Source organism: Chaetodon auriga, chromosome 18 (genome assembly GCF_051107435.1).
Source record: "Chaetodon auriga isolate fChaAug3 chromosome 18, fChaAug3.hap1, whole genome shotgun sequence".
Taxonomy (NCBI): Eukaryota; Metazoa; Chordata; class Actinopteri; order Chaetodontiformes; family Chaetodontidae; genus Chaetodon; species Chaetodon auriga.
In genome coordinates this window covers 21,681,096-21,705,722 of record NC_135091.1, presented here as the reverse complement: position 1 = coordinate 21,705,722, position 24,627 = coordinate 21,681,096, and the positions used below count along the sequence as shown (strand labels likewise).

The window sequence follows — 24,627 nt, the reverse complement described above, 5'->3', positions numbered from 1 at the left end:
TGAAATGCTATCCTCCGACCCTCAAGGCCACCGTAATATCTAGAAACAGGTCAAATGATAAAGCAAGTGCATCAAACCAAGAAACCATGAAGATGTGACAGCACAAACAGCTGCTGTGTAAATGCACATTACCATTGACTATGTTTGTTAATACTGACTGACCTTTAACACGAAGACTGAGCCACACAAAAAAGAACTCTTGGTATATGAAACACAATCCACGTGTCCATGTTACCCTCTGGACACATGGTGTCAAGTGAGAGCCACGCATAACCCAACACATGGAGTGATAACTCATGGACAGAGAATAACTTCTCATTACACAGAGGTTATATTTAATGGTGTCAAGTTGGGCCATTGGTGCCAATTTAGCTGTTTACTGTGTGTCAAAGAATATCGGACCAATAACCTCTTTATTGTCAGAGATATTCAACACCAAAATCTCTGGCTTGGTCCAGACAACAAAAGGCCACATCTGTGTTGGAATATATAAATCATGGTTCAGGCTCAGTGGGATATTTTAATATCAGTACTATATATCACAATGCTGGGGTGACGTGTAATGAGATGCTAACCTGTTCTCATATTACATCATCTTAATCTTTCTTGATTTCTGAATGCTCAGTCTGAGCCTTTAGAGCCTTTGTTTCTGGCTGTGACTAACATATATTAGCTTGTAGTAATGGTAGTAATGGTGGGTCTTTTTAGCCCCTGGCTGTCCATAAAAAATGCTGGTTCTTGAACTTCAAGGATCTCTGCTGGAGACAATTCCCTGTACTTACAGAACACTTGATCTCTAGCATATCTCCATGGCAATCACAGGTTGAGATCCCATCAGTTGAGGCTGCCAAGAATGGATATGATTGGTAGACTACATGCATTTTTCAAAACAACGTTAGAATGCAGACACTTCTGAAATTTCTCTCGCAGCAGCTTCATGCTTTGTCCCCCACTTTACAGAAGAAGTGCTGCAGTGCATGAGTGACAGTTAACGAGCAAACGTTTCAGGCCTGTATCAGGAAGTCATAGCTAGTTAAAGGTTGAAGAGAAGAGATATGATTTAGCTTTCTATCTAAAATATTGAACGAGCTGGCTTCCCTGATATCTGTAGGTAGTGTGTTCCAGAGCTTTGGGGCATGATGGACAAAGGCTGCATCCCTGATTTTAACTAAAGTAGTTACAATGTGGTCAACTTAACAGGGTCAGCGTACCGGGGTCAGGAAGATTAGCATTATTATCACAAAACAGAGCTTTAATTTTTGTAAATATTATTAGTAATGTAGTGTATTGTGGAGGTGACTGTGTGCGATGTCACATTGATTTGGTCGATAACTATCACACTTGCTAGCCAGGTTCCATACTAACCAGCTCTCTGTTGCCTAACATTCTAACATGTGTGGGGAGGTCTGTTTGAACTACTGTCCATATAAAACAACCATCAGATGAAGCCAGAATACAACAAACCACAGAACTCACACAAATTGCATCAGCAGTTGCATTTAGTTGCTGAAAAGGCAGATATTTCTTAGTAGTGGTGATCTAAACAGAGCCAGCCTGGTGGCCGCATGATTCTTAATGGATGTTAATGTGGCTCTGTATCTTCTGGATGTGTAAACAAGCAACTCTTTGCTAAAAAGCTCACCCTATCAGGTTTTTGAAGACATACTGCCCACCCATTGACGTTCTCTGAGCCATGTTAAGGAAATATTTTATGTTAAGGAAACATTTTATCATTCTTCTTTTAAACACCCTCAAAGTTTGAATAGCTGTCTGCATTTTTTGCTTCATTTAATCAAAGTGAACCCACATTCAGTGTCAGTTGTTTGTTAATGTTAAGCTCATTAGCTGTAAAACACTGTCCAGAAGATGTGCCACTGTGCACATTCATTTCAGCCTGCTCCACCAGTGTCTCCTCGCAAACAAACACAATCAATGCAGTTTTACCAGTTTTTATTATTTATCAGTGAATTGCAATATGACAAAACAAAAAATGACATAAAACAGTTTTTAAAAAACAAACATTGTGAAACAGAATATACAGAACAGAACACACAGAACATAGCTAGATAGCTAGATAGCTAGATAGATAGATAGATAGATAGATAGATAGAATCATTGCATTTATACCACAAACAAATTGCATCACAGTTGACTTGGAAGCAGACCGACTTACTACTTTTCAAGTGATCAGGTTGTTTAGTGCAACTTGTGTGAACTTTACCGAACAGATTACGGACTGTATTTTTGTGGTGACTCATATTTTCCCTGAAATTGTCTTTGCCCATCTATGTGGTATTTCAGTGGGAATCTGAATCTGCAACTTCAGTGCACCAGTCTACACTATAGAATAAGTCTTTGTTAACCACTTTAACAAGTGGGGAGGCAGATCAGATTCAGACTTCTGCTAGAACTCTTAAGATTTCGGTTACCTACAGTTTTGTTTGAGTTCCTGTGTTAGGAGTAGATAGACCAGTAGATGATGTTGAAGAGGATGTAAGATCCAGGAAAAATGACCCGGGAGTACTTATCTATGGCATGTGTGTCAATCCAGACGTTGCTGTAGGCACTGGAGCCGACATGGCCGGTGATCTGGTCGCTCTCCATTGCCAGCTGCACCAGCATCCTCTCCTGTTTCACCCCATTCTCTTCTGGCATGCCATAGTTTCCTGTTGTGTTGACATCCACCTCACTGTAGCTGGCTGACATCATGCCAGGATGGGCCATACCACAGGTACACGGCAGCTGCAAGGAGACAAAACGCATTCAATGGCTTTCCAAAACACAACATGTCCACAAAACCACTGGCGAGTAATGCAAATCAACTTTTCACCTCAGAAAACTTGTACTTCAAACTATTGCTTCCCAGATTTTCACATTTCTTTAGTCTTGTTTTGGGGGAAAAGCATGGAGATGAGAGACTAGTACTAACCCTCTCTCTGACTTTCCTCTCCTTGCGTTCTTGTAGAGTAGACAGGTAGTTGACTGCAGCGTACTCTATCACCGACAGGAACACAAAGACAAAACTGACCCAGAGGTAAATGTCCACAGCTTTGATGTACGACACCCTGGGCATGGAGGCATTGACTCCAGTGATGATAGTGGACATGGTAAGCACTGTAGTTATACCTGAAGCAGGACAACAAATTCAGAACAGGTGACTTCAGCCTCATGTCTGATATTTAAGTAGTAGTGATAAACAAGGGTAAAGAGGGCACATCTGTCTGAGAGAAGAGTACTATTCCTCCCGCTGAAGACACTGCTGCTTCTGCTGTCAGCATGTCCCAGTATTGAGTCACACAACAAGCCAAATAAAAGATTGAGTTGACTAAAAACATGTGAAGTTTAAATAGTTACCCAGATTATGGAAGTTATGAGCTGCCAATATTAAAGTTGAAATTAATTGGGAGTTGAAGCATCTATTAAATTGTAAATGAAATAATTTATTGACATTGAAATTTCTTTTTCTATTTGTGTATGCATTTATTAAGTGATTTCATTGTAGTCAACTTTGGGTTTTGGTAAAACAAAAATTGGCAGCTAGTCAGTTTTATCTATATTTTATATATATAGCTTAATATCACAAATGACAAAACTGCCTCAAGGGTCTTAACAGTCTGTTCAGCATATGACACCCTCTGTCCTTAGACCCTTATCCATTAGGATAAGGGAAGACTCCCCAAACTAAGAACTGAGGACTAAGCCTGCAATCACCCAACTAATGACCAAGTAGCTAACCACAGCCCAGCACTCTCACCCAGCGGCACTCTGGCAGGGACGGCCCTGCGGTCGATCCAGAAGGACACCCAGGACAGCATGACCATCAGAGTGGCAGGGAAGTAGGTCTGCAGCAGGAAAAAGAAGATGTGACGCCGCAGAGTGAAGTTGATGTACAGACGATTGTACCAGCCTGGAGAAGAGAGTAAGTTAGAAGTTGCATAGCTCTAAGATAGTGTAGGCCTCCATCAAAAGACTGCTCTGCACTTATGGTCAGTACCTGTGCTGCTGTAGAATGCCAGCCTTGTGGTGGTGTGGAACTCTTGGATGAGGAACTGGGAGAGAGAAATTCTCTCGTCTGTGTTTAATGACCTGTTCCCTTTTTTCCAGTACAGCATCAGGTCATCATCTGTATATGCATCTGGAAAGACAAAGAGTATCTGTGGCACACATTCTATTGTAACTAATATGAAAATAACACCAGAGTGAAGGCTCTCTCCAATACAGTAACAATACCTTCTACAGTCTCCAGTCTTTAGTAACAATTAAATGGAATTTCCTTAATTTAACATATTCACATAATAATAAGTACTGACAGAGTGGTATCCCACTGCCTCTGCGGCTATGACAAAGCTAGTCTATGGAAGTCAAAGGAATTATCAGAATGCAGTTGGTTGAAACTGTGTAACTCTAGAGGAGAGGAAAGCCACACTAAACTTGATCCCATCAGTCACTTACAGCTCTCTATCTCCAGAGAACATGTCTGAGTATCGAGAGGAAAGTGACTCAGGTCCATGCTGCACATGGCTGTGACTGTCACCCTGCAATGACAAAACAATTAGCTGCAGTAATGCGATGACAAAATGTTACTACAGAAATAATTATTTCAGTTATACTCATGGGATATGAGCGTAGTTAAGTCAAATTTATTTTTAAGCAGTCGGTAAGAATTACTGTTGCATTTGTTCCATAGCACAATACAGTCTCACAGGATCTACCAAGGTTGCTGTTCTGGGCATAGGTGACCTAGAGTTACGTTACATAACTAAAGTTCTATTTTGCACAGGCCTCACCCTCTAGGTGATACAAATCCCACAGGTTACATGATATATGGTACATACGTTTTTGTGACTGACTGTGTTTTGCACTGTTTAATTCAGTTGAAGTGAAGACTGGCCGGCAGACAGTAAAAACTTTCCATCTTGGAGGGGTGTTGGGTTTTCTTTTAAATCTTCTGTGGGAGCCAGTGAGGCTGGATGATGATCGTAAGCTTTCTAGGTTGGATCCTTTGATGCTGACTGGCTGTTCAGTGTCTTTTTTGCTCTACAGCTCTTGCAAGCTTGATATTTATTCATTTATTTTGCCTCCATAGGTTTTGTCAGGTTGTGTCACACTCAATCTGTCCACGGCCAGATTGAGTGCGACGACAAGTGTGGTGGATCTTGTGAAGTTTGCTTCCTGTATATCCCAAACACATTAATTTCTCTATGAACTGCAAAAATACTGTACCTTCAACATTAGTGCAGAGTTTACTTTTGGATGTTAGTGTATTTTATGGAACTGGGACACACTTCCACAGAGGCTATCAGATAAATATCATATAGCATATATTCAGAGAAAGCTTTGGTTCTGCTGGAATTTAATGTCAATGTTAAATTGAACATATTAAATTTACTCTAATCTCTTTTTATAGACAGTTATGGTAACTGACAAAAACTGATACAACAGCTAATAATGATAATGATCCAGAAAGAAATACAGTTAATGTAGGATATCAAGATGCAAAAAAAAAGAAAAAAAAGCGACAGTTCACCTCTTTTTTTTTTTTCTTCTTTTTTTTAATGAAATGGTATTTTTTGGCACACCTAAATTTACGTGTTCAGTGAACTTTGAAGTTCAGTGGACACCCCAAAAGGCAACAAGCTGGTTTTAAGGGATGAACCAATTTAGACTTCTTTGGGGAATTATCAGTCCTACAGGATCAGAGAGAGTTAAATGGATTTTGGAGCACAGTCTACACTAAGCGGAGAGAGCTCATTGGGGATGTTAGACTCACTTATAACACCAACTATGAAGTTTTGCATGTCTAACCTTCAGCAGAGAATGACCCCTCCATATTCACAGGCAAATACTATGTCAGTCAGGGGTTTCAGATGAGATTTGGTTTCCCACTCAGAGATGAAAAATGAAAACACATAATCCAGCTCACAGGACGAAAGAAGGCCACACGGTCTGCAGGCCAGGTCTACAAACTGTCATCCTTACTTGCCAATCTGCTTTAGCCTGGAAAATCTCCATCCAGCCAACCAACCCCACACAGATTAACCCAACTCACATGATGGGCATGGTTATATCTACTATTTACCATCAAGTACTCTTCAAACATACGCACAGTATACATTCACCAGGTAGCAAAATGCCACAGTCCACATCAAGATCAGGATCAGGATCTCTGACTGAGTCTAAAACAGATGACAGACTTAAGAAAATGAGAGTTCTGTGTGAGTTCATGTGTGAGATGTGGATTTATCTGACCATTTCTACTGATTATTAGGCTCCTTTTATCAATAACATAACTATAACCTCACTCACAACATTCAAATATTTCAGATCAAATAGTGAATGCTGGTGAATGCAGACTTGTAGATAATGATGTCATCATTTGAATTTTGTTTGTCCCAGTCTGTCAGGAAGGCAGGACTATGCTTCAGTGGTCACAACAGGAAGCAGATGGCCAGCTGTTAATCTCTGCCAGGCTCTGTAATGTGGATTACAAAATCAACTATCTTTGCTGGGAGCCTTCTATCACTTGCCAAAATTACAAGGTCTTGCTCAGCAGTATTGGCAGTCATAATTGGCAGATCACTATCCCCTTAAATACACATCTTGTGCTGTGGCAGCTGGTGCCACCTTGTCTTGGCAGGACAATCGATAGTAATTACATCCCAAGAACACCCATTAACACCATAACCTGCTCCAGTGAGGAAAGCATTATATATATTCATTGAATATTGGCCCCATCTTGCCTATGATTTGCTTTCTTTCTGACGGTGAGGTGAGAATCTGTGTGTAAAGCACAAAGGGGGGACGTCAGGACATATTTAGCCTAGCTTAGGATAAAGAGTGAAAGCAGGGAGAAACAGCTAGCCTGGCTCTGTGCACAGAGAAAAAAATATCCCAATTCTAAAACTTATTTACACAATGTATAAAATTACAGTTTGTGATTTCAGGAAGAGTTATGCATTGGAATGACAGTGTATCCATCTGGCCACTACTTTTGTGCGGCTCCTCGGGTTGCCAGATCCAGTCAGTGAGTAAGTTTTATGGGCCTTCATACATGTTGGGTGTTGGCCCCCCGCTGACAGGGCGAATTACCTGAGACTGTAGAGGACTTTGCCATCTGGGTAAACTCGCAGCATGACGTTGTCAGTGGTGGTATCATGTGTGAAGGACTTCTTAGAGTGGACAAAAAACATATCTGGTACCCAGATTTTCTTCGCTAGACGGCTATCAAAGGTCATGCTCTGGTTGTTGTTGCTTCTGAAGGACAGACGTTCATCCTTCCAGTAGTGCCTCAGATACAGGGTCATGGTAAAGTCCTTAAACAAGCAAATTCATGCGTGTTACAGTACTTACTTTCTCAACGAAGTATATACATGAATGATCTTACGTGCAGCTTGGTCCAGACATACCATATCAACCTCTGAAATAGCATCCAAACTTTCAACCTGAACATCCACTCCAACTGGAACTGCAGGCCCTAAAAGAAAATGTTTGCAAAGATGTATTAACCTGCAATTTACAGTCGTGTTGACATGAGTGTTATCTTAAAGTACAGCAGTGGACAGCACAGTGTATGCAGATGTAGCCCGGGTGCCTCATTCATAACTCTAACTGAATTATCTGTGTTTATTTGGAGGCTTTGACTCTTTTTCATGCCAATAATTTTGCTTCAAACAATGACTGTTCTCTTTCATCCAAATCCCCATAAAAGCAGTTTTTTAACAGGCTTCAGATTCCATACATTTTCAAAACATGTTGATGTAGCATAGACCTGGGGTTATACTTGGTGTGAAGAATTTCCTGGTTTGAAATTAAGGTCTTACCTTTCTCATGACTTGAACTGGAATTACATCATTGCATTTTTTAAAATGATTTTTTGGGGCTTTTTTTTAGCCTTTATGATAGAGAGACAACTTAAGGTACGACAGGAAAGGGGGCAGAAAGAGGGCACGACATGCAGCAAATGAGCCGCAGGTGGGAGTCAAACCTGTGGCCACTGCAGAGGACTGACAGCCTCAATACATGGGGTGCCCCATCATTGCATCTTTAAAAAACACAACACCACCCAGCTTTAAAGACCCGTTTGCGTTGCCATCTGGAGGCTGCTGCATGCTCTCTTTATGCTCAATGCAGCAATACTTCACATTGCACTACAGGAATACAGTGCTACACCTCACACTACACGACATTTTGAAAATCAGGATAAGAACCACTTGAGCAGGGCAACACTGCTATTGTGTATGGGTCAAAACCCTAACCTTAACCCAGGCCTAAACCTGGGAACACACGAGCGTGGGAACACAGGGACTTGGAGAACAATGTAGAACTGGGGGACATGGACAGGACTCTGGGAACATAGGATATATATATACACACCATGAATACATATACATACCATGAAAAAACAAACATTTTGCATAGCAACCCTTCAGTAACTAATCAAGACGCAATCCAGCTCAAGCATACAAATATACGTATGTAATTGGCTGCAATAAAGATAAAAATAAAAAATAAATAAACTGACCAAAGTATGGCATTAACAGAGCAAAGGCTTTTCAAGAACTCCATGTCAGATTTCATACTTAGAGCGCACATGCACCTGGAAAAATTTAAAAAGCACACTGATTCAGACTTTGAGCACAGAGTTATTGTAACCTAAAGCTACAGATTGTTGCTGCTTGATAATTAATCACTGGCCCACAGCAGCATGGTTCAGACATAATCCTGCTCTGTTATGTCATCTCTACAAGCCAGTGCTGGCCTCCCACCTCCCACATTTGGATGAGCATATAGATCAGATGGTGTGGTTTGTGGTTTAGTGTAAAGTCTAAAAGAACACTTGATGTGGGTCATGACTTGTCTGGACAGTAAATTAATACAGATGCATCTCTGAATAGAGATCACAGTCCACTGGCTGCCTACATGACGACAGATTGACACAGCTTCATTTAGCTCAGAAAGATAAACCTCCTTACCTCCAAATCCTGGTCGCATTGTAAAGTCATGGTCTTCTATCCTCAGCAGCTGCTCTGTCTTTGTACCCCAAGCTTTAGTTATATCTGGACTCCTCTTCAATATGGGACTGAGGGAAATGTTTGGAAAACAACAATTCAAGGGTTTATTTCTGAACCACTATCTGTGAATAGAATGTCCAAGGAAATCTTGTACTTTTATCATGTTGACTGATTGATGATATTGTTGATTATATTTGCATTTAAACGATAATACATTCCTAATGTGCATCAAGTGTATTCGATCAATGGTTCTGTAGAAATATTATTTTTTTGCCTTTAAGGATGGAGAGGAGAGTGACAGAGTGGAAAGGGGGGAGAAAGAGGGGACAAAATGCAGCAAAGGTTGGAAACAAACCCGAGCCGCCTTCAGTAAGAGCACAGCTTTAGTACATGGTGTTTGTGCTCTACCAGGTGAGCTACCCTGGACCCTGGAAATTTGAGGTTGAGAAACCAGCTCACTTTCATGTTTCTGGGGTGTCACAGCACATCTGGCAATCACCTTCCAGCTGTATGTTTATGAAGGTCTGCTACAAAGTTGCCTTAACCTAATTGTTAACCTCAGCACATTTCAACTTGCCTACACGGTCTTTGTCTCACAAACTCTTGGTACTTGTGACCAATTAGCTGTGATGCACAGAATAAACTGATATAAACAATATACCTATAAAGATGGGCAAACCATTTGCTTAAATGTAACACCTGTCAAAAAAGATAAAAGTCAACTAATTTCTTGGAAACAAAAAAGGCTCAATGTTAAGTGCATACGACCGAAATTTCTGGAACCAGAATCTCATTTCCACAAGAAATCAGACTCAAGTTAGACTCTACTGACTGGTCATGACATAGATGACATGAAGACATAACTAAATGCGTAATGGGATTTTAGGTTCCACTTTAAATAGTCAGCATATTGCAATTATATTGCAATGTGTCTGATAAATGATCTTAGTGGCCACATTAATAGGTGCACCTTTCTTGTTCTGGAAACAACGTGAAACCTTTGTGACATGGATTGAACAAGGTGCAGGGAACTTTTGTTAAAGATGCTAGTCCAGGGTTTCAAATATTTAGTATCTTTGTCACTCCTGATTTAAACAATCTGTTTTAAACTAATTATTCCCCCTTAATTCAAAAAGTTAAGAATGATCTGACTGACCAACTTCCCTCACTGGGAGAATCAGCACTATAAAAATGAATATTCTTCCTTGGTTGAACTATGTATTTCAAAATCTCCCGTGCTATTTGACCCCTACATTTTTTAAGTCACTGAACTCTCATGTGTCTCGCTATGTTTGGAATAATGAACACCAAAGAGTGAAGTTCTCTATACATTCAAAGCCAAAGGACTTGGGAGGCTTGTCCCTGCCCAATCTCCAACTATATTATTGGTCAGCACAACTCAGAATGATGTCAGATTGGTTTATGAATAGGAAAGATTGCTTATGGTTGGGTCTTGAATCCCTATCTTGTTATCGCAGAAGGCTTAACTCCCTTCCTTTTATTAATAATATAGATCAGTTAAATCATCTCAAGAACAACACAATTGTTTATAACACACTAGTTCGGCGAGATGTGAAGAAATACCTAAATATTTCCATCTCTCTCCGGTCTGCCCTGGCTCTGAATTCGGATTTACCAGCACAGATTAGGAGTATCGGTTTGATGGAGTGGACATCTAAGGTCAAACTTCACGGACCTGTTGGTTTCTGACTCTTTTAAGTCATTTGAGCACACCAGGGCTGATTTTGACATTCCCCATAAAGATTTTTTATTTTTATCTACAAATTCGTCACTTTATAGGGTCTCTCTTGAGGACAGGCGGGATCCACCTGGGACTGTCAGAGCTGGAAAATGCCATAGTTTTGCCCAAATCTCCCAAAGGACTGATTTCCAAGATTCATACTTCATTACTTTACTCTGATTCTTCAGGCTATGACTCTCTGAAGCTGTTATGGGAGCGCGATTTGGAGGCGATGTTTCGTCCTGTAGACTGGGACAAGATCTGCAGCGGGGTTTTCCCTAAATGTACTTCAATCTCAATACATGAACAAAACTTTTAATTTTTTCACCGAACTTATTACACACCTGTTCGCCTCCAGAGAATGTTCCCTGATACCTCCAATCTTTGTCATAATTGTAAAATACACAAAGGTACATTTATCCACTTTTCTATTGTTTGTGCTCATTCTATGGAAAAACCAATAAAAAGAATATTAAAAAAACAGATGCTAGTCCATGTAGACATGATCAAAATTTGGCAAAACCTCTCCACTCCTCTGCTGTTCAGTTTTGGTGAGTCTGTGCCCACTGTGTCCTCAGGTTTGTGTTTTTAGCTGACAGCAGTGGAACCAGGTATGCACTGAATAGAAGAAGTCTTGCAGTGTGTGGTTAGTTGGATGTCACCATCCACACAAAAACTTCTGATTGCATTCTTTTGTTTTTTGCACCATTCTCTATAAATTCAGAGACAGTTTTGTGTGTAACCTGGTTTCAGGTTTGCTGTGTGTCAATTATTAAGTAATTTGAAATATATGTTATGTGAGCACAACATGACCTACATGGGTTAAGATGTTAAAAGTACAGTCTGACACAGTCTACAGAGAAATACAGGTTTGTAGACAACAAGTGGCCATTATTGCACTGGCACCTTAAACGATTTCACTTCTTAAACATTTTGCCCAGAAACATATCCCAGAAATCCTGTATAACCTGTTAAAGTACGTGATAAAAATACAGTCATCGAATGCCATTGAAGAAAAAGTTTGTAAAGTTTAATTTAGATGTCTTTTCTGCTATGTGCTGTTATCAGCTGTTTCAACAACAAACTGAGACTTTGCCAATAAAATGCAACCATGGCACAACACTAGTTAACACTAACTGTGAGTCACCAGCTGCATGTCTCTTACTGGGTGGTCAACTTTCTGTTTCCTGGCAGAAATTCTCCTTTTAGAGTGTCATGTGTTGCAAAGAGTGATTATTATTGATTATTATTGATATTTGGCAAGTATTCACACCTGACAGTGTGCCAGTGGTGGGACTTTGCAGTGTGGCTTGTTGTCATCATATTGAGTTTATGCAGTACAGGTAAATAATCTTCGGAACTTCCTGATTCTGAGGATAAGAATGGATTATACTGGGTTTAGTAAATACACAAAAGCAGCCCATCCTCCTCACTCAATACAGCTAACAATGGCGTGATTAAAATGTTGACCATGTGCCTCTAAGCCCACTTATGCTGCTATAATCTCCACTATATCGTTCACCTGTTCAGCCTCTGTTATCATTCTAATTGGACTGAATGGATTTTAAATAACCAAACACACATACCTGCCAATCTTGCGACTGGATCTTTCTGTTTGAGACATTTCTCTTTTCGATCTGAAATGGGAAAAACATAACAGAAACATGATTTAGGAAAGCAATGTTAGACAGCATTGAAACTGAGTTGGGTAAATCTTGAAGGTGATCTTGAAGGTGGGCATTTTGAAAAACAGAATACAAATTTTGGAGCTCTTTGACATGATGGTGTCATTCTCATTCATTACATTGTAAGTGGTATAATAAATGTTACAGTCTAATGGCTGCCAACACCTCTGTAAAACGAACAAAAACATGACTCTTATTTTCAGGTGATTATACACTAATGAAAACACAACTTTGAATATTTAAATTCTGCCAATAAATCTCCTTGAATCCCACACACTAGAACTTCATCTTAGTTTCAGCCTCAAACTTTAACTTTGGGTGTCAGATCCATTTAGAGGAAACTAAATTCACCAGTGCTGGCTGAATCTGTTATTGAAAAATTTCTTTTGACCATTTGTCATTTATATATATTTTTGCATAACCTGTTACATTTCTTGTTTATACTGGACTATCTTACACTGATCCAACTGTAACTGTTCATAGACTGGCAGCAACAAAACCCAAATTTCTCAGCAGAATGCGATAAATGAAACAAACATAAAAGCCATATATATCAGGTTTTCTACATTGTTTTTCACCATTTCATGTTTGACTGGTGCTCATTTAATTAATTTAGATAAATTCCATCATCTTGTCTTGCTCTCTTCTTCTGCAGTGGTTTCGTTGCAGCTGACTGTAAGATTAGTGCTGCCAGCTGTTTATCTCATTGAGCCAACATCTAATAATCTCGGTAGTGAATGTAAACATGCATTCATTTGCATTTTCTTTTGCCAGTTTTCTCAAAACTTTAAAATTTGTGCTACCTTTGCCAATTTAGCTTATGTAATCTTCCCTCATCAGTCCAAACTTCACTTAGGACTATCATGTTACTGTAACATTAAGCTGAACAGCTACAGCCCTATTAAATCCCCTTTAATTTTTTCCAGATTCCATTTCAGTTTGTCTGAATTCTGCATTTTATGATTGAAGCTCATTTTGTCATCACAAATATCAATGAATTTGATGTAACACAACATTGTAGTATTTCTTTCTTCTGTTGGACAGGACAGCCTCCATATGCAGCTCGAACACACCAGGTAAGTGGATCTAATGGAAGCTACTCTCTCATTCGGGCAACTCGCCTTGTTTACAATACCTGACCAAAAACACATGCAGTTTCTTCTTTTTTTCCCCCCAACAGATTATCTAACTCTGTGCATAGCCACTAAGTCTTCAGCAAACTCATGTTTTACATGTGTGGTTGCACTTCTGTTGAAGTGATGAGCTCTTGTTAGCATGCTGCCTTCCTGACTTTTAGAAACTGCATCTACATTTTGGCAATTTCCATGATACTCTCCGTTTAACTATTGATTCCTTTTTTATTATGAAATTTTGCATTTCCAATCTGTTTTCTTAATTGCATTAATCATAGGGCGCTATACAACAGTGCCATCACAAGGCCAAACAGGAAAACACAGCATACCATAAATGTAAAATGCGATCCTATGAGTGTTTCAGAGAAAAACATCAGAAAAATGTTATCCATCTGTCTAAAAACATTTTTTAAAAAATCACACAGCTACTCACTGTGCCTTAGCATTTTTATTTTTTTTTCTTGCCAGGTGCATGCTTGGTGCATGCCAGGTGCATGTCAGGTGCCTGCTGATAGATAACAACAAGGCAAGTTAATGTTCACATGTCGTCTAAGTTAGCTAGTTTAAAGCCTAAAGAAACTGTTTTAGCTGCTGCTGGCCACTCAAAGATAAGTGCCGAACAAGATGGCTGCACATTAGAAGTTGTCCAGAAACTCCGCCGAATTAATGTAAATTCATTCATCCATTTCTCCTCAGTTTTCGAACAATTTGTGTTTAAGAACACTCCGTCGTTACTTTTCATCAACTGAAGCACAAAAATGACTTCCTTATTTTAAATTTTAAGGCTATAAATGGAAAGCCTGTTACAGACAGTGATGCTAGCCCGAAACAACCTAAAAAGAATGCTAGCCTGGAAACCCTCTTCACTGAAGTAAGTAATATGAGTGCTACACCACAAACGGTTGTTTCGGATGTGTCAACAATCAAAGAGACCACTGCAGAATTGAAAAATACTGTAAACGCTATGCAAGAATGGCTGACTGAGACAGAAAGTCAGATATCCGACATAGAGGACACCACACAACAACTGGTGACTGACCACAAGCTACATAGCAAGAACATAAAAATTTTGTGGGACCGTGTGGAGGATTTAGAAAATAGAAGACAAAGTAACAATGTGAGACTGCTAGGTCTAACCGAGGGCACAGAAGGGGCAAACACACCGCTCCTCTGGATCTTGCCCAGATATCGGTCACCCGCAAGATTGATAACGATCAAATTTATGCTTCTTGTACTCCGAGAGATAAAGTTCTCAAAGCTGCGTGAGAGAAGGGGGGAGCGGTATGGAGTGGATGCAACATTTCCCTTTTCCCAGACATGACCAAGGAGCTAGCCAAAAGCAGGAAAGCTTTTTCAACGGCCAAACGACTTCTTCATGACAAGAAGGTGAAATTCAGGCTCACCTTTCCAGCGACACTGGGTTTACATGGAGAGGGAGGAACAGAAAATTTCAGGATGCGTCGGAGGATGTCAAGTTTATTGAGCAACAAATGTCTGAAATGGAGAACAATAGGCCTACCAGGGACAACTTGGACAGACAATAAAAGGAGGATGAAGATCCGTGAAAATTAGGCTACTAGGAGAGTTTGAGAGAGGTATTGTGGGGGTGGACAGTATTTGTGTGGCTATCTGTGTTGTGTGTTCTTTGCGTTTTTGTATTCTCTTTAACTGAAGCCGATAGGTTGACCAGATTGGTCTTGTTTGTTCATTTGAAAATTTCAGATAATTTCATTATACTTAGTACTGGTACACAAGTCTCTGACCATAATATTGGTACAAGAAGGTCAGATAAAACGGGATGACTGTTTAATGTCCATACTTACATATTTTTTTCTTTTCTTTACATGAATGGCAAATAATTCCTATGTTAAGGTGTTGTCCTGGAATATTAATGGTTGTGGGAATCCAATGAATCAGAAAAAGGTCCTTTTAAATCTCAAACATAAACAAGCCGATTTAGCATTTATTCAAGAAACACATCTTAAGGATGATGGAAAGTTAAAAGAGACTGGGTAGGGCAAGTTTTTTATAGCTCCTTTTCCAGTAAGAAAAATGGAGTTCTTATTCGGGTACATAAGAGGCTGAACCTCTCAATGGTAAAGGAATTTAAGGATGCTAATGGTAGAATTATATGTCTTGAAACCATCATAAAGGGCATGCAACTAGACGAGATAGATGGAGAGTGAGAGAGAGTATTTAATAAGGAACTTGCAACAGATTTGTCATCATTTTTTGAGATCAATATGGGTAGCACAGACAGAGTAGCAATGGTCTGGGAAGCATCAAAAGCTTATGTTAGAGGCAAGATCATTGCACAAACTTCCAAGAAGAAAAGAGAATATAAAGATACCATTTAGAAACTGGAAGTAGAGTTAAGTGCAATGGAAAGAGAACTAGCCAGACATTATTCTGACAGCCTGTTTAATGACATTTACAAATGCAAATTTAAAATACATGAGATATTTAATAAAAAGGCTGAGTATACTTTGTTTAGACTGAAAACAACAGTTTATGAGTCAGGGGAAAAAACAGGCAAGCTCCAGGCTAGACAGCTCAAAGAACAAAGCTTTGCACATGTAATTCCAGCAAGATCAGGGGGGTCTCCCTGTAGAATACATAAAGAGCACATAGACATAATTGCTCCAGTACTTACAAATGTATATGAAGAGGCTTTTCAGACTGGCTCACTCCCGCCATCTATGAATGACGCACTTATCTCACTGATTCCTAAACAAGGTAGGGATCATCCAGACCCTGCCAATTTTAGACCAATTAGCCTCATTAATGTAGACAGTAAAATATTGGCCAAAGTATTGGCCCTACGGCTTGAAACAGTTCTACCATACATTATACACAAAGACCAAGTGGGCTTTATAAAGGGTAGATCTTCAACTGATAACTTACGAAGGCTGTTACATTTAATGTGGTTGAACTCTTCCAATACAGCACCTGTGGCTGCTGTCTCATTGGATGCTGAGAGGGCCTTTGACAGGGTCGAATTGGGTTTCTTGCACTCGGCTCTGTCGGAGTTTGGTTTTGGCACTGGTTTAAGCAAATGGATAAAAATAATGTGTAATGCTCTCAAAGCAGCGGTCATGACAAATGGTGTGATTTCATCTTTTTATGATCTCTCTAGAGGAACCCGACAAGGGTGCCCCCTTTTGCCACTCTTGTTTACGATTACTCTGGAACCTTTGGCCATTGCCATAAGAGCAAATCCTTCCATTAGTGGAGCGTCTGGTGGTGGTAGTAAGCACTAATTAATGCTTTATGCAGACGAAGTTCTCTTTCTGACCAGAGTTCCTAAAAACTCTTTACCTGCCCTAATGGGCACCATATGTGAATACTCTAAGCTTTCAGGTTACCAAGTTAACTTGACCAAGTCTGAAGTGATGCCCATATCCAAACATTGTCATCCACAAGTACTAACACAACATAACTTTTGATGGATTGCTAAAGGCATGGCCTACTTAGGTATTAAATTAAGCCCAGATCTACAGGAAATGGCCCCACTCAACTTTGATCCACTCCTTCAAAAAACCAAAACAAACCTTGGAAAGTGGGGGAAGCTGAACCTTACTCTGTAAAGTAAATAAGTAAAGTAAATGTTGTTAAAATGGTAATAGCCCCACAATTCAAATATTTATCCATGATGCTGCCACCCAGCACACCTGATAAAATATTTAAACAGTATGATAGTCTCATTAAAGACTTACTATGGGCTGGAAGGAAACCCAGATTTGAGTTGAGCAAATTGTATGCACCCAAAGACAAAGGAGGGCTTGGTTTACCTGATGTTAGACTGTAGAGCTGGTCATTTGAAATGGTCAAGATAGCTAAACACTGGAGTGGGGCGGTATCTGGTTTAGAATGGGCCGCTATTGAAAAGGCTCTTGCCATGTCATTCCACCCTATATGTGATAAACCCAGCAGTCAATTGATAAACAGAGAGATAATAACCCAGTTATAAAACACTCTAGGGAGGTCTGGGCAAAGGTTCATAAAATCCACAAGATCTCACATCACAGACAGATATGCCTCACTTTGGTTAAACCCAGAAGTAAAAATAGGGAAACGAACAGTATTTTGGTGAAGATGGTTAGGCAATGGAATATACACAATAAGCAATCTCTATAAAGATGGCACATTTAAGTCATTTGCTGAATTAGCCCAGGAATACAATTTGCATGACAAGGGAGATTTTTGGAGGTACCTGCAGATTAGACATTGCTTAATGAAGAAGTGTCAGCCAAATGAAACCAACAATCCCATAGATGACTATATTCAAAGTCCACTTAACCATAAAGCATTAACATTTTATACTAATTCAATCTATTAAACCAGCAGCTCATGTGATAATTTCAGGATAATCTGGCAGAGAGACCCTGATTGTCAGATTGATGAAGATACATGGAAACAGATTGTAACTGATAATGGTGAATATATTAAGGACATTAGAGGTAAGTTCACTCAATATACATTCTACACTGGTACTACTGGACACCATGTAGGCTCTTCAGAGTAGGACCAATAAGTACCAACACATGCTGGAAATGCAAGACAGAGGTGGGCACATTCATACATCTCATGTGGGAATGTTATATGGTCAACCCATTTTGGCAAAATGTACTGAGATTCTTAGAGGCATGGGTAGGAATATCCTTGCCATTATCCCCACGTTAATGCCTTAGGGAGATAAAACAGAAATTCCAAAACTGACCAAAAGCGCTCATTTAGTTTTGATGGTTGGAACAACATCAGCTGCCACAATTATTCTGAGATATTGGAAAGGACCCACTATCCCAACATTTAATGAGTGGACAGTAGAACTGACTTGAGAGCAAAGCCTATACCTGAAGTGACTCCACAGCAGCGTCACTTCGAACTCCCTTTCCTGCTGGAGCACACTGTGTGAGTGGTTTAATGTTACATTTAGTTTTAGTCTTAGTTGCTTACTGAAAATTGTTTTAAATATAGATTTAGTCTTTGTTGCTTTAGTTGGTTTAAGTCACATTTTAGTCTTTTATTTTGTTTTTGTCAAAATTTATTCCGTGGAATCCATTTTTTGTTTAATTTTAGTCAAATGTTTTAGTCATAGTTTTCTCAGACAGTTTCATGATCCTGTAATGGATTTTGAACTATGCATTTAGTCAGTAGGCTGAGAATGTGTTACTGACTTACCATGCTTTTCTAAATCATATAAAAATGAATGCCTAAAGTGTGCTAGATAAGGTGCTATAAAACAATTATGTTTTCTCACAGGTCATCCTCTTTATTTTCTGCGTACATGGCGCTGTGACTGGATGTATGGTAAAAGTAAAGCAGACCCTGTAGACATGGCACACTACCCTCTTCATTTGCATACAACCTGGAGAAATACAAATACTGTGAAATGATTTGGTCCAACTTATATTCCTACTCATTGACTGGGGGGGTCATTTTTTTAACAATACTCCTCTGAAATACAAATGATGAAAAAACACACAGTGACAACAAAACAAAAGCAGTTCCCTCCAGAGCTTGTTGTGTATAAAACTGGTACTAAACTGGTTGAGCAAAACGCATAGATTAACATCAAAAAGACATTCATAGCAACCTAAAACAGATTGATCAAGAAGATGGACTGATCTCCAAAAGTCCTAAAGTTAAAGATGAAACATCCTCTAAAAAAGGAAAGGAGCACCATGCAAAGGTCTGAGGGCTCTGAGAGCTTTTACCACAGTCTCTGACCTTAGCGTGATAGTGCTATGGCTTGTTCACGATCATCATTCGGAAAGGCCAAGTGATGCAAATTTCAAAGCTTTATAAATACTCTGACTCAAACCTTGTCTCAACAACCAGATGCCTTGGACTCCTCTAAGCAGCTGCCTAACACTCTGAAAATGAAAATAATTGATGGCCACAAAGCAGGAGACGGCTATGAGAAGATGGCAAAGTGCTTCCAGGCAGCCGTTTCCTCGGTTTGTAATGAAGTTAATAAATGGCAGTTAACAGGAACAGCGGAGGTCATGTTGAGATCTTTCTGAGAGAACTGCTCCTAGGATTGTTGGAAAGGTAAATCAAAGCACACATCTGCCTACAAAAGACCTTCAGGAAGGTTTTACAGACTCTGGAGAGGTGGAGCAGTTCTACTGTGCAGCAACACCCAAACAAATATGAACTTTAAGAGTCCTCAGAAGAAAACTTTCCTGTGTCCTCACCACAAAATTCACAGTCAGAAAAAGCAAAGGAACATCCAAACAAGCCTGATGCATTCTGGCAACAAGTCCTATGGACTGATGAAGTTATAACATACGCTTTTGACTACAATGAGCAAAGGTTTGTTTTGGTCTGGTTTGGTCTTGAATTTAATGCAAATTAAATTATCTTATTTCTCGGTGGGACCTCATCCTTTAGGTGGCACGGTGGCACGGTGGCAACACTGTCGCCTCCCGGGTTCGATTCTCGCTGCGGGCACCTTCGGTGCCTGCTGCTCGAGGAGTTTCTGTGTGGAGTTTGCATGTTCTCCCTGTGTTACCTGGGGTAAAAATATACCCCGACTAAAAACATGCAAGAAGATCACCACCTGACCAATGGTGACGGCGAAGATGGGTCCCCGGGCGCCGGTCTGGCTGCCCACCGCTCCTGGTCTGCCGCGGAGGAGTGACGACCAGGATGGGTTAAAGGCGGAACTGTCAAATTTCACCTCGTGTGCAGTGTTCGCATGTGTGTGACAAATAAAGGGGAATGTCTCCCTCCGATTCTTCTTCTTCTTCTATTAATGCTTAGGGCAGCACAGTGGCGCAGCAGGTAGTGCATTGTTGCCCTGCGATTGGCTGGCGACCTGTTCAGTACCCCGCCTCTCGCGCATTGCTAGCTGGGATAGGCCCCCTCCAGCCCCCCGCAACCCCGAAAGGGATACGCGGGTATAGAAGATGAATGAATGAATATGAATACTTACGATAGCTGGAAATGAGTGTAAATCCCCCAATTCCTCTAAGCAAAATAAAGTCAATTGGTATAACAAACTAATATCCTTTAAAGTATAGTATGCTACACCCCTTTCATACCCACTCATGATACTATCAGCTCTTACCAATGAGCCTGTTTACCTGTGGAATGTTAAAAACAGGTGTTTTCTGGAGCATCCCATAACTTTCCCAGTCATTTGTTGCCCCTGTCCCAACTTGATTGAAATATGTTGCTGCATCAAATTCAGAATAAGCAGATATTTACAAAAATCAATGAGGGTGATGAAGTAAAGCATTAAAAATATTGTCTTCATACCTTTTTCAATTGAGCATAGGTCAAGAGGATTGGCAAGTTATCACAGTCTTTTTTTTAAGTTCTACACTGACATGACAGAAAGCAGAAATACCATGTATGTCCTGGACTAACTTGTAGTAGATTTTCTGAAAAATAGTAGAACCTATACCAAGACTTGAAACCTTCCATCAACTTTCCATGAAGCAAGATGTGGCTTTAATTTTGAAGAAAGCAAAGTAAATTTCCAGTTGTAACCACTTATATCAACTAAGCTCCTCAAATACAAAATTGTATCCTCTGACAGTTGCACAGCAGAAAGACAGAGTAAGATGTTTCACATTTGTGCTTCATTAAAAATGACATTTAATCGCTGGCCTTCGTTCCAGCCGGCTAACCTTCTCCACAGCCACAACAATAGCAATAATTCAAAAAGCCCATTAACACACTTAGATTACAGGTTACGTAATGTGAGCAAGTGATTTTCAAACCAGGCACATATCACATTTTCCTGCTGTCAGCTAAAAACAGAAGTTTGATTATCATGTGTGTATGAGGGCTCTTTCCTGATTCCACATCAGCTCAGCTAAGAAAAGACTAACATACAATAAGCAGGTCACTGAAGTGGTGTCCAAAAACTATATGATATTAGATATATTGATTGATATATTGATAGATATTGAGTAAATGTTCTTGAACTGGAGGTTGTTGGTGCATCTCTTATGTGGCACACTTTAAACCTAAAATGCATGAATATGGTCTGATCTAAACAGCCGTAGTTTCCTGGTAATTAAAAAAAAAAAACACGTTCATATTTTCTCATGTTGCAAACAATTTCATAACAGATCAGATTTGGAACACTTGGGGAGCAGAATACGTTTAAACCTTGTTTCCATCATCAGCAAGATAAGCATCAGCTCTTTTTCAAGATTACCAAACAGCCCCAAAGCATCCAAGTGAGTTTGGGCCCTGTGCCCTCACAGGGCCCAAACTCCCCACCTTTGTTCTCCTGCAATTAATTTGATTAATTCATGATTATGAACTGAAATGAAAGGGACTCCAGTGACTAATCTTGAGGCTCTGTCTTGTATAGAGGCCCTGTGTAAAAATCTAGTTCTAATACCTTTAATTAGAGATGGCAGTGGTAAGCCATTAATTGGTTAATCACTGAGAATATTTCTGACTGGTTGCACAAGCTGAATTTGCATACACACAGTGCAATACACCATATGACTGAGACCCATATGCTGCCAATCAGTGTGGTAGAGGGAGACTGGTCCAAAAACAGTTTGGAACTATGAGCCTGAGTACGTTATACCATCGAGATCGACATGCCATCGGCTGCAGCACCCTCACCCAATACTGGACCAATTTCAAAAATTGCTATAGCTATTAATGTAGCTATTAATGGCTATCAGTGATCTTGTGACAAGTTACTTTTAAAAGTAATGTTACCCAACACTGATAACATTATGTCTTATGTATGTACATTAATAATGTGTAAATAATACAACAAAATAAATGAGAATCCAATCAACATATAATCTGTGTTGCGTAATCTGGAGTACTGAACATGGGCATACAGGCAATTTTTGCGCCAAGGCTAGTAGATCAATGCAGCTATGCTTCTTGCACTGTAGTTATCTAACAATTCCTTTATTGAAAATATCTGTACTCAGATTTATTTTGGCTTTATTTGCAGATATTTTACCAGGCTTTACTTGTAGATAGAAGCTTTATAGGACCACAATCATACTGATGCAATACCTCATCATCATCAAACTGAATAATAACATTACATCATCATGACAGAAGCCCGACAGAAGAGGGAAAATCCTTTTGCTTCCTTACAACCAAATGCAACAGGATATGTTCTAATTCCATAAGTGGGCTCCATGATGAGACAAAAGACAAGTCTGAAATTCCACTTTACAATGAAAAACAATTCTGCCAAACCAGCCAAGAGGGCTAACTTTGGAAAAAACTGCCCAATATTTAATGCTGAGATTTCAGGCTATGAAAGGAGATTTATGCAGACACTTTAGTGAAGATAGTAAATGTAAAATTTCACGCCAACTGAGTAAACCCAGACTCTTGATGAAGACCGTGTGACATGTTCTTGAACAAAGCCTGAAAGTGGAACTTGAATTTGAGATTTTCATTGTCAACAATGAACTCAAGCTCAATAATATCAACTCGTATTGCCTCTCATTCATCTTGTAGCTTAAACGAACGCTGATCAGCTTATTTAAATCTTCTGAATGAAGATGGATTTTCTTAAACCAGTGTAACCATGCTGAAAAGAAAGGCCTACAATCTTCTGACATGTATTTTTTAACAAGAATGTGAAATTTAAGATTTTACGCGTGATGTAACTCATCTTAATATGACTGTTTCTTCGTTTCTTCCACAATGAACTGACCTGACGTGCCTGTATGACTGCAGTATTTGACCTTTCAGACGCTGCTGTCCGGACATCCCGACAATCCAAAGCAGCAGGTTGAGCAGCACCACATCCGTGTGCATGGTGTCCAGCGTCCCAGCGCGCTCCACACGTCTCAAAACGGCAGCCTGGCGTTACTTCCACAACTTTTCCTGCACATGCTTCGCGCCGTAAACATAGTGAGAATCTATACATAGATGCCACAGCATTTAATCTCACAGAAGAGGGGAAGCAATTTCGTCTAAACGTATAAATCCTCCGCGTCAGATGGCTCGGATTTGCTGTCCGTGCGCTCGGTGGAGTCTGAACGCAGAGCGCATTGTTTCCGCCTGGTGTGAGCGGAGTCTTTCACCTCCACACGCAGGTAACAGCTGACAGCTGTGCAGGTCAGCGGAATGCAGTATCTGATCTGCACTCTTATACCGAGGTGCAAAATGGTGAGTTATCAGAGGTGGATGACGGAACATCACATTAACCGTACGCGACGCTTGGCAGTATTTCATCCGTTTTTATTTTCCTCACAGCTATATGAAGGTGATAGATCAGTTTGAACTAGGATCATGTGCTGATGATGTATAATCTGCTACATTTTACAATTAGACTGATGTGGACTGATGCGGTGACATAATCTGAGACACTCAATAGGATATAGATCTGAGAAGCACATTAGCAATTACCAATATGTATGGGGAGTTATGTAACAGCCTCTTAATCCAAGGTGTGTCCATGTACACTGTAAGGTTTGCTGGGTGATGGCACCAGAGCCTGAATGCAGGCATACGCTTCATCACATGATATTTTTGCAGTCTTTTCTTTACTAGTGTTTAACAGTGAGTTAAGGCTTGCACTACAGGAGCTTGAGTTCTGCCACCTGCTTTGGTCCTCAATGTTTTTTTATTTCTTTCGTACAAATCCTACAAAAACAGAAAAGCCTGGAGTGAATTGTCTTTGTCGTTAAAATATGATATTGACAAAAGTTACTGGATATTGGTCACAAGGTCCTGCTAATAAAATTACAAGTTTGAGGCAAGCTCAAGACCTCGACCCTACATTTCCTATAATGCAAAGAAATAGCATCTCCAAGAAGTATAAACAGTATGAAGTATGTGCAGGTAGTCCAAGTATTTTCTCTGAAACATGTGCAACATGGTATGTAAATGATGGGAGACATAGTTCAGCAGGGTAACAGCTGTGCCTGCTGGCATGGGAACGGAGGCTCCTGAACCTCCTACCAGATGGAAGGGGCGCAAACATTCCATGGTTGGGGTGGGAGCTGTCACTGCTGATGCTGCATGCCCTTCTTAGACACCGCTTGCACTGAAGGTCCTCGATGGCAGTTAGCTGGCATGGTGATGTACTGGGCAGTTTTCAC

The 24,627-nt window shown here is 40.0% G+C and overlaps 1 protein-coding gene across 1 annotated transcript; it reads right to left on the bottom strand.

Annotated features, from left to right (window-relative positions):
• Window positions 1-1,935: 1,935 nt before the first annotated feature.
• On the bottom strand, window positions 1,936-23,436 carry LOC143336242 (gamma-aminobutyric acid receptor subunit rho-1-like). Its single transcript, XM_076756260.1, has 10 exons — window positions 23,235-23,436; window positions 12,339-12,389; window positions 8,973-9,079; window positions 7,407-7,474; window positions 7,090-7,313; window positions 4,453-4,535; window positions 3,995-4,135; window positions 3,755-3,907; window positions 2,930-3,126; window positions 1,936-2,742 (listed from the first exon to the last, which is right to left on the bottom strand). The coding sequence occupies exons 1-10, from the start codon at window positions 23,336-23,338 to the stop codon at window positions 2,455-2,457; spliced, it is 1,416 nt and encodes a 471-aa protein (XP_076612375.1). The 5' UTR covers window positions 23,339-23,436; the 3' UTR covers window positions 1,936-2,454.
• Between the last annotated feature and the right edge of the window lie 1,191 nt (window positions 23,437-24,627).

Bases quoted from the DNA above. Each gene is read 5' to 3' on its own strand.
- LOC143336242 (XM_076756260.1), bottom strand. From the start codon at position 23,338: ATGCACACGGATGTGGTGCTGCTCAACCTGCTGCTTTGGATTGTCGGG. The intron at 12,390-23,234 runs GTCAGTTCATTG...TTCCCATTTCAG, and splicing joins CAGTCATACAGGCACGTCAG to ATCGAAAAGAGAAATGTCTC. The intron at 4,536-7,089 runs GTAATTCGCCCT...TTGTCATTGCAG, and splicing joins AAAGTCCTCTACAGTCTCAG to GGTGACAGTCACAGCCATGT.